Raw genomic sequence first — 12,709 nt, 5'->3', positions numbered from 1 at the left:
TCGAGTTGCCAAACGTCAGGCTCAAAACCTTAATGACTTGGAGAAGATCTGCAAAGAGGAGTGGGACAAAATCCCTCCTGAGATGTGTGCAAACATGGTGGCCAACTACAAGAAACGTCTGACCTCTGTGATTGCCAACAAGGGTTTTGCCACCAAGTACTAAGTCATGTTTTGCAGAGGGGTCAAATACTTATTTCCCTCATTAAAATGCAAATCAATTTATAACATTTTTGACATGCGTTTTTCTGGATTTTTTTGTTGTTATTCTGTCTCTCACTGTTCAAATAAACCTACCATTAAAATGATAGACTGATCATGTCTTTGTCAGTGGGCAAACGTACAAAATCAGCAGGGGATCAAATACTTTTTTCCCTCACTGTATGTCACACAACACAATGCCACAGATGTCTCAAGTTTTGAGGGAGCGTGCAATTGGCAAGCTGACTGCAGGAATGTCCACCAGAGCTGTTGCCAGATAATTTAATGTTCATTTCTCTACCATAAGCCGCCTCCAACGTCATTTTAGAGGATTTGGCAGTGCGTCCAACTGACCTCACAACCGCAGACCATGTGTAATCACACCAGCCCAGGACCTCTACATCTGGCTTCTTCACCTGCGGGATCGTCTGAGACCAGCCACCTGGACAGCTGAGGAAATTGTGGGTTTGCACAACCGAAGAATATCTGCACAAACTGTCAGAAACCGTCTCAGGGAAGCTCATCAGCGTGCTCGTCGTCCTCACCAGGGTCTTGACCTGACTGCAGTTCGGCATCATAACTGACTTCAGTGGCAAATGCTCACCTTCGATAGCCACTTGCACGCTGGAGAAGTGTGCTCTTCACGGAAGAATCCCGGTTTCAACTGTACCGGGCAGATGGCAGACAGCGTGAATGGCGTCGTGTGGGCGAGTGGTTTGCTGATGTCAATGTTGTGAATGAGTGCCCCATGGTGGCAGTGGGGTTATGGTATGGGCAGGCATAAGCTACGGACAATGAACACAATTGCATTTTATCGATGGCACTTTGAATGCACAGAGAGAATGTGATGAGATCCTGGGGCCCATTGTCTTACTATTCATCCGCCGCCATCACCTCATGTTTCAGCATGATAATGCACGGGCCCATGTCGCAAGGATCTGTACACAATTCCAGGAAGCTGAAAATGTCCCAGTTCTTCTATGGCCTGCATACTCACCAGACATGTCACCAATTGAGCATGTTTGGGATGCTGGATCGACGTGTACGACAGCATGCTCTAGTTCCTGCCAATATCCAGCAACTTCGCACAGCCATTGACGAGGAAAGGGACAACATTCCACAGGCCACAATCAACAGCCTGATCAACTCTATGCAAAGGAGATTTGTCGCACTGCATGAGGCAAATGGTGGCCACACCAGATACTGACTGGTTTTCTGATCCACGCCCCTACTTTTTTCTTTTTACGTATCTGTGACCAACAGATGCATATCTGTATTCCCAGTCATGTGAAATTCATAGATTAGGGCCTAATGAATTTATTTCAATTGACTGATTTCCTTATATGAACTGTAACTCAGTAAAATCTTTTAAATTGTTGCATGTTGAGTTTATATTTTTGTTCAGTGTAACTGTTGACGTTTTTCAGGTCAGGTCAGCTTGACTCTAAATCTATTTTATTAAAAGGTTGAAATCAAAGTGTAAAAGCATTTCAGACATGGAGTGCCAGCATGGCCAAGAAGAAGCAATACTTTTTTTATTGCTGACTCTTGTTGGTTAACAGGCACATACACAGCAAATAGAGTAGTTCATAGTATAGTAGCATTCATAATGATAGTGTGGTTTTAGAAAGGAGATGTCCTCAGCTTTGTACGCTTAACTCAGTGACATTGGCACACAGAGGCAGATCTGACTCGGTATTTCAATGTCAATGACATCAGCGTGTTTGCATATGCTAGTGTCAACATCCTTTTTTATATACACATATTATCCATTGACAGAGAAGTATATTAATATGCAGAAAATGAGAGAAAAATGAATAAATAATAATTAAAGAATGAGGTTAAATTGAGAACTCTTGGTTTCTATTTTAGTATTTACCCCCACACACACAAATAAAATCGTATTTGTCAAATGCTTCGTAAACAACAGGTTTAGACTAATATTGAAATGCTTACTTATGGCCCTTCCCAACAATGCAGAGAGAAAGAAAATAGAGAAATAATAGAAAAGTAATAACGCATAATTATTTAAGTAATAATAAATACACGGGGTACCAGTACCAAGTCGAAGTGCAGGGGTACGAGCTAATTGAGGTAGATATTATATGTAGTTATAACTATGAATAAATGTGACTAGGCAACAGGATAGATAATAAACAGCAGCAGCAGCGTATGTGATGAGTCAAAGAAAGTTAGTGCAAAAAGGGTCAATGCAGAGAGTTAACCAAATAGACTAACTATTTAGCAGTCTTATGGCTTGGGGGTAGAAGCTGTTCGGGTTCCTGACACAGTCAACCAACCTGAGGGCACCTTAGCGGACTAAACTCCACGGTGAAGGTAGTTTCAAATACAACCACCAACTGTTTGCTCATTGCTGTTGCTCTAAGATGGCAACTCAGCACAAATGCACGTGCCTATTGAATTGCAACAAGGAAACAGTCAGTGGATGTATTTGATTAACGATTATTGAAATAGTATGATGTCAGCAAACAAAGGCACGCAACTACAGAGGACAAACATAGGTACAAGGTTAGCGTTTCATAATTTACATGTTTTTAAGTATTGACCTTGGGCGAATCGTAGCTAGATTCCACAAAGCCTGGTCTCGGCCCCAAACCATTGGTGACGTTCATCATAAACTCCCTTCACCATGGAGTGGAGTTTAGTCCGCTAGGGACACCTAGGCTAGTAATACTGAAGAAAACACATCACTGTCTGTGTAGGTCTATTGGATGTGTTGAATTATTAGGCTCAAGCGGAGTAGGCCTCTCCATTTCTGGAAGGTAGGGTTGCTGAATCAAGACATCCACTTACCACTAACAAATGTGTGAGTTCAGACAAACACCATCTTTGAAGGGTTTATTTGCAGAAAAGACTGCACAAACACTTGCAGGGAAGAGGCTGGGTTTACTAAATGTGACTTCACACACACATTCTCCCAGGACAGAACTGATACAACAGGAGTGTAACTGCTGATAGTTCCTCCCTCTTCTGTGACTGGTGTAGGGCATGTCGAGACATGAGTGTGCCCTTAGTGACAAGCCAAACAAGCTCTGAGGCACAGACAAGCCTGATCCTGAGAGAGTGAACGCATAAATGGATTAACAGAATGAGTGACAATGCACCATTCATATAAACCCCTAGGCCCCGCATATAGCGAAATAGATCTAAGGATCAGATGGGTCCAATGCAAACATGGAGTCGATCCCACCTTGCCCTATAGTTAGGCTAGGAGCTGGTAGGAGTTATGGGCAACAATTATCCAATCCTGTCAGATCTACTCATGGGCTTCAAGAGTAGAGGCTGGGGGCATTTATGTAGAATATGGCATAAGTGGTTTCTTCAGGTTCCCTCAAGTTACAAAACGAGATTACTTAGAATGGGCTACCGGTGAAAGGATGACAAACTATAATGCAAATTGATCAGACCACAGCAAGAGAGCATCTGAATTCATAAAGGTTTATTGTAATAAAATTGACAAAAACTGTACAAGTATCTATATGCACATCTTTTTTTAAATGTACATTAAATGCATACTGTGTTTCAAATAGCTTAAACTCGACATCTTTCCCATCTGGAACAGTAAACAATGGTGAGCTGCTCAACAGCTCAGTAGGGAGAGAAGACACTACAGAAGGCTGAGAGCGTCACACTACCTGGCAGTGATACAGACGTTAACATGACGCCAACCAACCACCTCACAGCTTAGTCACAAAGGCTAACTACTCAGGGGATAATAACAGGGAACACTTGTCAAAGTGACAGATTCACATAAGAAAAACATTCACAATAGTGATCAATATTAAAACCCCAACCCCTTTTCGAACATGTTGAAAGTAAAGCTATTCTAGATTAAAAAGTCAAGTCTTTCTCAACTAGGATCCAAGAGGTGTGAAATTAGTTTACTATTTGTTGAGAGATTTAGCCAAACTCCAGTTGCTCTGAATACTCTGACTATTGCACAAAATGATCTATGATATAAAGTTTGGCAGCAATATTCAACGCAAAGGGATTTGGGCAGACATTGTCGTGTTAAGGTAGTACAACCTGTTAGAGGCAGCTCTTTTGCAACTAGGAAGTCAGACAGTGTCTTGAGTCTGATTTCAGGGCACAGGTAGGTTAAGAGTGGTCCTGTAAATTTACAAACCAGCAGTGCACCAAATGACACACACATTATATAAAACATTTTAAAAAACAAGTTCATCTTGGAAATGTATAGGTACCTGAACAAATACTTAACACTCCAGTTACGATAGCTTTAGTTTACATTTGTGAGAAGTGGCAATGGTGTGTGAAGTATTATTACTATTGCACCATGAGATACTAACAGAATCCCAGAGTCGTTTTTTTATACACTTCGAGTCCTGGCTTGAGTGTAGTGTGCTAACACCAGAGGACAGAAGCACACTACATACTGAGTCCCTGCAGTGCAAAAAGAGCCTATGAGTTGGTAGTCAAATATATAAAAAATGCTAACCCAACAGAAACACTACAACAAATACCCAATGCTTCTAGAAAACTCAAATGAAATAACGTAACATTTATTTAATAAAAAAAGGGGTAAATGCTGCGAAATGTAAGTACAAAAAGAATCACTGTGAGTGGTCGACGGGCTTCACACTGACACTGTTTGCGTAGCCCCAGTCGCGGTAGTGCCTGGTCCCGCTCTAGCTCGAGACGGTCATCAGGTAGTTCTTCGGCGGGCTAGTGCGGCCACCGATCAGAAATTGATTCTTGCAGTTCTGTGTGGGGTCGGGGCTAGGTGCTGCTGCTGGCGCTGGGGCCTCTGCTTCATAGAGGACACATATGGAGCCATCCTCCCCGATGCGGTAAGAGACCTCAAAGGGGTCCACCCAGAGTGTCAGCTCCCGGGGCAGGAGGGCGAAGAGCTGATCGCTAGTAAATCCGATTCGACCAGCAGCCCTGCCAATAATTGGGTCCATTTCATGATTCATTCGGATGCAGCGGTAGCCCGAGCCCTTCTGTGGTCTGTCTGGGAACCAGTGGTTCTGGTAGTGCTCTGTGAAGAGAAAATTATCAGACTAAAGGAACGAAACTAGAAGACTCAACTTGTTGCTTTGCAAACAAAGCACCAGACAATGAATTTGGGCCTACTACAATCACCTCGAGACATTATGCCAAGTTAGACTAACGAGGAAGCTTCCTAACGAATTTGCTGACTTGCAAAAGTATTTAAAAAATGTTTTAAAGGTAGTTGTCGAATTACATGTTCGTTGTCTCCCCCCCAGCATTACCTAATAAAGATAGTCAGCAAAATTATAAAAATCAAATGTCGATCAGATTAGAAAACTAGCTAGATTTGACCGTCAGTTGGAACAGACAAAGCCAAGACTAGCTAACGTTAGCGAGGCTACCGTTAGCCAACTAACTAGCCAAAACATCAATTATATAGGCAGCCACTTCGACAATATAACTAGTTCGTAGCCAAATGTACTTTTTATTTTTACAGGAAAGGCCAACCAAATTACCTGATAATGACTGTTGGAGACAATCTCTGAAATCATGAAGTTGGTGTTCGCTCAGGAAGCCTCTTGTTCTCAATAGCCTGGAAACAAACGTCGCTGCGGCCGTTACTTCGGGGCCCATTTCACCTCTAGATGAGTATCCTTGGTTCATTTTGCCAGCAAAATGGTTTTCAGCTCGTAGGAAATAAAAGTAGAATTTGACAGTAATGCAGTGTGAAACCGAGGTAACGTTAGCTAACGTTGGCTAGCTATAGCTGAAGTAGCTATATGCGAGTCCTGGACAAATCCTTCAGTAAATAGAATCTTCAAGTCAGAAGCAGTGATATCAACGCAACAGGTTGACTCTAGCCAACGTAACAATCAGCATTATTTATCCAAAATAATTGTTCGATTGGAAGCGGTGTTTGATGTTATGTTTCTCTCAACTCCCATTTCCAAGTTCTCTGTGCTTGCACTACAGCTTGTGGCTTCTTTTTTATCAAGGGACAGAATGGGTGATGTCACGTAATTGCCCATTTTGAGTGATTGGCATTTTAACCAATGAAATTCACAGAAAAACACACACAGCGCTCCCCGTGCGATGTGATTGGTTCACATCGTGGAAAACCGAGGTGGGTGTAAAATGCAAATGAGGTTCCGTCCATCACCAAATATAGAAATTGACGTCAAACCCTGCTTTAAAGTACTCCTGACGACAGCGCAACAAAAAACACTAGCTATTTACCGTAAGTTTCAAGTGAGAAAATGTGTTTTTCTAATATATGAACAACCGTGTTCATCAACTATTGACATCTGCTCAAATAGTTATTGTTTACAGATATACCATGTAGCCTACATAGGCGATGGCTACTTGGAAGAAAAGCAGCGAGATGGAAGTTCTTTCGGGTTTAGCCAAACAAATGAACCTAGTATTGACAAAAATACATCTCACTTTACATATTTCAGTTAAAGCTAGAATCCTTAGTTTCTACATACATTTTTTTGACTTATAAATTAATGATATATACCGATTGAATCTTGAATAATGTAATTTATAAACGCTCCATGAGATTAGTTGAACTGTCGTTCCCCATCAGAACCCAAAATATAAGCTTTTTTTACTCCAATGTTTGTAAACTATGTAAATGTAAACAAACTGTATAGTTCCAAAACGTGGTTACAACTATAATTTTGATATGGATGGTCAGTCCTTGCATCCATTGCTCTTTCGATGAATTTGAGAGGGTTACATTTCTACAGGCCCATCCCCGATAACACAATTATTACGGCGCAGCTGTGGGCCACCACATACTTTGTTTTTCAGCTTTTGACCAAAACAGAGGCGCGGTAAATGCTTTGTAATTGTTTCAATTAAGGACTCTAGCTTTAACAAGTGTATATGGGGAAATAAAAGTCTAGGCAGAAGAAACTTTATCGGCTGTGAGGAACAAAATCTTAAATCACAGAGTTTAGGTTTAACGTGCAAGTGTGTGTGTGTTGTGGTTCCGCTGGCGCTACTACAGCGACATCTAGTGGTTGTAAATGAAAATACGTTTGTCATTTTAACCCTCTGTTCAAATTAAATTGTATTTGTCACATGCGCCGATTTCAACTGGTGTAGACTTTATTATTATTTATCCTGATGCCTAGTCACTTTACCCTGCTTTAATGTACATACAGTAGCTACCTCAAATACCTCCTACCTCTACACATTGGTACTCCCTGTATATAGCTCCATTCTTGTGTATTTCATTCTTCGTGTTACTACTTTATTTTTAAACTCTGCATTGTTGGGAATGACTCTTAACCCTCCCGTTGTCCTAGGGTCAAAATGACCCGCCACTGTGTTGAACCAACTTTATTTAATTTTTATATTTTTTGGATCATTTGTGAGAAGGAGGCAGTGATACTTTCTTTAAAGTCTCACTGCCTCCTTCTCAAAAATGATCCCCAAAATATAAAATTAAATAAAGTTGGTTCAACACAGTAGCGGGTCATTTTGACCCTAGGACAACGGGAGGGTTAAGCAAGCATTTCACGGTAGAGGTAGGAGGTATTTGAGGTAGCTACTGTATGTACATTAAAGCAGGGTAAAGTGACTAGGCATCAGGATAAATAATAATAAGAGTAAAAATAAAGAACAGAGTAGCAGCAGCAAATTATGAGTGTAAAAGTATGTGTGTGTGCATGTAATGTGTATGTAGGCCTACGTGTGTTTGTGTGTGTTATGTGTGTGCATATGAAGTATATGTGAATGGGTGTGGATTTTGTGTAGGAGTGTCAATGTAGTGAGTGAGTGTGTATATGGTTTGTGCTTCTATGTCTGCATTATTTGCTGTTTGGGGTTTTAGGCTAGGTTTCTGTATAAGCACTTTGTGACATCTGCTGATGTAAAAAGGGCTTTATAAATACATCTGATTGATATATATATATACAGGCATTCGGAACGTATTCAGACCCCTTGACTTTTTCCATGTTTTGTTACAGTCTTATTCTAAAATGGATTAAATTGTTCCCCCCCTCATCAATCTATACACAATACCCCATAATGACAATGCAAAAACAGGTTTTTAGAAAATTTAGAAAATGTATACAAAATAAAAAACGGAAATATTACATTTCCTTAAGTATTCAGACCCTTCACTCAGTACTTTGTTGAAGCACCTTTGGCAGCGATTACAGCCTTCTTGGGTATGATGCTACAAGCTTGGCACACCTGTAGTTAGGGAGTTTCTCCCATTCCTCTCTGCAGATCCTCTCAAGCTCTGTCAGGTTGGATGGGGAGCGTCTCTCCAGAGATATCCGATCGGGTTAAAGTCCGGGCTCTGGCTGGGCCACTCAAGGACATTCAGAGACTTGTCCCAAAGCCACTCCTGTGTTGTCTTGGTTGTGTGCTTAGGGTCGTTGTCCTGTTGGAAGGTGAACCTTCGCCCCAGTCTGAGGTCCTGAGCGCTCTGGAGCAGGTTTTCATCAAGGATCTCTCTGTACTTTGTGCCGTTCATCTTTCCCTCGATCCTGACTAGTCTACCAGTCCCTGCCACTGATGTCGTGAGGGAGCTTGTTCCACCATTGGGGTGCCAGAGCAGCGAACAGTTTTGACTGGGCTGAGCGGGAACTGTGCTTCCGCAGAGGTAGGGGGGCCAGCAAGCCAGAGGTGGATGAACGCAATGCCCTCGTTTGGGTGTAGGGACTGATCAGAGCCTGAAGGTACGGAGGTGCCGTTCCCCTCACAGCTCCGTAGGCAAGCACCATGGTCTTGTAGCAGATGCGAGCTTCAACTGGAAGCCAGTGGAGTGTGCAGAGGAGCGGGGTGACGTGAGAGAACTTGGGAAGGTTGAACACCAGACGGGCTGACACCACCTAATATAGAGGTCCTGGATTGCAGGGAGCTCGTCCCCAGTGATGTACTTGGCTCTCCGCACCACCCTCTGTAGCACTTTGCAGTCAAGGGCGGTGCAGTTGCCATACCAAGGGGTGATGCAGCCAGTTAAAATGCTCTCGATGGTGCAGCTGTAGAACTTTTTGAGGATCCGAGGGCCCATGCCAAATCTTTTCAGCCTTCTGAGGAGGAAGAGGCTCTGCCGTGCCCTCTTCAAATCAAATTGTATTTGTCACATGTGCTGAATACAACAGGTGTAGACCTTACAGTGAAATGCTTACTTAACCAACAATGCAGTTTTAAGAAAAATAAGTGTTAAGTAAAAAAAAAAAGATAAATAAAAAATAATTAAAGAGCAGCAGTAAAATAACAGTAGCGAGGCTATATACAGGGGGTACCGGTACAGAATCAATGTGCGGGGGCACAGGTTAGTTGAGGTAATTGAGGTAATATGTACATGTAGGTAGAGTTAAAGTGACTAAGCATAGATAATATTCTGGTTGGGGGGGGACAATGCAAATAGTCTGGGTAGCCATTTGATTAGCTGTTCAGGAGTCTTATGGCTTGGGGGTAGAAGCTGTTAAGAAGCCTTTTGGACCTAGACTTGGCACTCCGGTACCGCTTGCCATTCAGTAGCAGAGACAATAGTCTATGACTAGGGTGGCTGGAGTCTTTGACAATTTTTAAGGCCTTCCTCTGACACCGCCTGGTATAGAGGTCCTGGATGGCAGGAAGCTTGGCCCCAGTGATGTACTGGGCCGTACGCACTACCCTCTGTAGTGCCTTGCGGTCGGAGGCCGAGCAGTTGCCATACCAGGCAGTGATGCAACCAGTCAGGATGCTCTCGATGGTGCAGCTGTAGAATCTTTTGAGGATCTGAGGACCCATGCCAAATCTTTTCAGTCTCCTGAGGGGGAATAGGCTTTGTCGTGCCCTCTTCACGACTGTCTTGGTGTGCTTGGACCATGTTAGTTTGTTGGTGATGTGGACACCAAGGAACTTGAAGCTCTCAACCTGCTCCACTACAGCCCTGTCGATGAGAATGGGGACGTGCTCTTTCCTCTTCTTTTTCCTGTAGTCCACAATCATCTCCTTTGTCTTGATCACGTTGAGGGAGAGGTTGTTATCCTGGCACCACACGGCCAAGTCTCTGACCTCCTCCCTATAGGCTGTCTCATCATTGTTGGTGATCAGGCTTACCACTGTTGTGTCATCGGCAAACTTAATGATGGTGTTGGAGTCGTGCCTGGCCATGCAGTCATGGGTGAACAGGGAGTACAGGAGGGGACTGAGCACGCACAACTGAGGGGCCCCCGTGTTGAGGATCAGCGTGGCAGATGTGTTGTTACCTACCCTTACCACCTGGGGGTGGCCCGTCAGGAAGTCCAGGATCCAGTTGCAGAGGGAGGTGTTTAGTCCCAGGGTCCTTAGCTTAGTGATGAGCTTTGAGGGCACTATGATGTTGAACGCTGAGCTGTAGTCAATGAATAGTATTCTCACGTAGGTGTTCCTTTTGTCCAGGTGGGAAAGGGCAGTGTGAAGTGCAATAGAGATTGCATCATCTGTGGATCTGTTTGGGCGGTATGCAAATTGGAGTGGGTCTAGGGTTTCTGGGATAATGGTGTTGATGTGAGCCATGACCAGCCTTTCAAAGCACTTCATGGCTACAGACGTGAGTGCTATGGGTCGGTAGTCATTTAGGCAGGTTACCTTAGTGTTCTTGCGCACAGGGACTATGGTGGTCTGCTTGAAACATGTTGGTATTACAGACTCAGTTAGGGACAGGTTGAAAAAATCAGTGAAGACACTTGCCAGTTGGTCAGCGCATGCTCGGAGTATATGTCCTGGTAATCCGTCTGTCTCTGCGGCCTTGTGAATGTTGACCTGTTTAAATGTCTTAGTCACATCGGCTTTGTAGAGTTTGATCACACAGTCATCCGGAACAGCTTATGCTCTCATGCATGCTTCAGTGTTGCTTGCCTCGAAGCGAGCATAGAGGTATTTTAGCTTGTCTGGTAGGCTCGTGTCACTGGGCAGCTTGCGGCTGTGCTTCCCTTTGTAGTCTGTAATAGTTTGCAAGCCCTGCCACATCCGACGAGCGTCGGAGCCGGTGTAGTACGATGAAATCTTAGTCCTGTATTGACGCTTTGCCTGTTTGATGGTTCATCTGAGGGCATAGCGGGATTTCTTATAAGCGTCCGGGTTAGAGTCCCGCTCCTTGAAAGCGGCATCTCTACCCTTTAGCTCAGTGCAGATGTTGCCTGTAATCCATGGCTTCTGGTTGGGGTATGTACGTACGGTCACTGTGGGGACGATGTCGTCGATGCACTTATTAATGATTGGTGTACTCCTCAATGCCATCGGAAGAATCCCGGAACATATTCCAGTCTGTGCTAGCAAAACAGTCCTGTAGCTTAGCATCTGCGTCATCTGACCGCTTCTTTATTGACAGATTTAAGGGCATTAAAGTCCCCGGCCACTAGGAGCGCCGCCTCTGGATGAGCGTTTTCCTGTTTGCTTATGGCCTTATACAGCTCATTGAGTGCGGTCTTAGTGCCAGCATTGGTTTGTGGTGGTATATAGACAGCTACGAAAAATATAGATGAAAACTCACTTGGTAAATAGTGTGGTCTACAGCTTATCATGAGATACTCTACCTCAGCCGAGCAAAACCTAGAGACTTCCTTAATATTAGATTTTGTGCACCACCTGTTGTTTACAAATATACACAGACCGCCACCCCTTGTCTTACCGGAAGCAGCTGTTCTATCTTGCCGATGCAGCTTATATCCCGCCAGCTGTATGTTATCCATGTTGTCGTTCAGCCACGACTCGGTGAAACATAAGATATTACAGTTTTTAATGTCCCGTTGGTAGGATATCCGTGATCTTAGTTAGTCTATTTTGTTATCCAATGATTGTACGTTGGCTAATAGGACTGAGGGTAGAGGCAGATTACGCACTCGCCATCGGATCCTTACAAGGCACCCTGACCTACGTCCCCGATATCGTTGTCTCTCATGCGAATGACGGGGATTTGGGCCTTGTCGGGTGTCTGAAGAAAATCCTTCGCATCCGACTCGTTAAATAAAATATCTTCGTCCATTACGAGGTGAGTAATAGCTGTCCTGATATCCAGAAGCTCTTTTCGGTCATAAGAGACAGTGGCAGAAACATTATGTACAAAATAAGTTACAAATAACGAGAAAAAACACACACAATAGCACAATTGGTTAGGAGCCCGTAAAATGGCAGCCATCTCCTTCGGCGCCATTCTAATATATCTTCACGACTGTGCTGACCATGTTAGGTCCTTAGTGATGTGGACACCAAGGAACTTAAAACTCTCGACCAGCTCCACAACAACCCCATCGATGTGGATGGGGGCGTGCTCTCACCTCTTTCTCCTATAGTCCACAATCAGCCCATTTGTCTTACTGACAGTGAGGGAGAGGTTGTTGTGCTGGCACCACACTGCTATGTCTCTGACCTTCTCCCTGACTCATCGCCGTCAGTGATTAGGCCTACCACCGTCGTGTCGTCAGCAAACTTGATGATGGTGTTGGAGTCGTGCGTGGCCACGCAATCGTGGGTGAACAGGGAGTACAGGAGGGGACTAAGCACACACCCCTGAGGGGGCCCCGTGTTGCGTGTAAGCGTGGCGGAG

General features: G+C 43.9%; 1 protein-coding gene across 1 annotated transcript; it reads right to left on the bottom strand.

Moving 5' to 3' along the window:
* Window positions 1–3,643: 3,643 nt before the first annotated feature.
* Window positions 3,644–6,154, bottom strand: LOC121578128 (protein BTG2). Its single transcript, XM_041892245.2, has 2 exons — window positions 5,688–6,154; window positions 3,644–5,218 (listed from the first exon to the last, which is right to left on the bottom strand). The coding sequence occupies exons 1-2, from the start codon at window positions 5,833–5,835 to the stop codon at window positions 4,866–4,868; spliced, it is 501 nt and encodes a 166-aa protein (XP_041748179.1). The 5' UTR covers window positions 5,836–6,154; the 3' UTR covers window positions 3,644–4,865.
* Between the last annotated feature and the right edge of the window lie 6,555 nt (window positions 6,155–12,709).

This window comes from Coregonus clupeaformis, chromosome 12, assembly GCF_020615455.1.
Source record: "Coregonus clupeaformis isolate EN_2021a chromosome 12, ASM2061545v1, whole genome shotgun sequence".
NCBI classification, from domain to species: domain Eukaryota; kingdom Metazoa; phylum Chordata; class Actinopteri; order Salmoniformes; family Salmonidae; genus Coregonus; species Coregonus clupeaformis.
The sequence above is the reverse complement of the archived record's forward strand: the minus strand, read 5'-3'. Positions and strand labels throughout refer to the sequence as shown.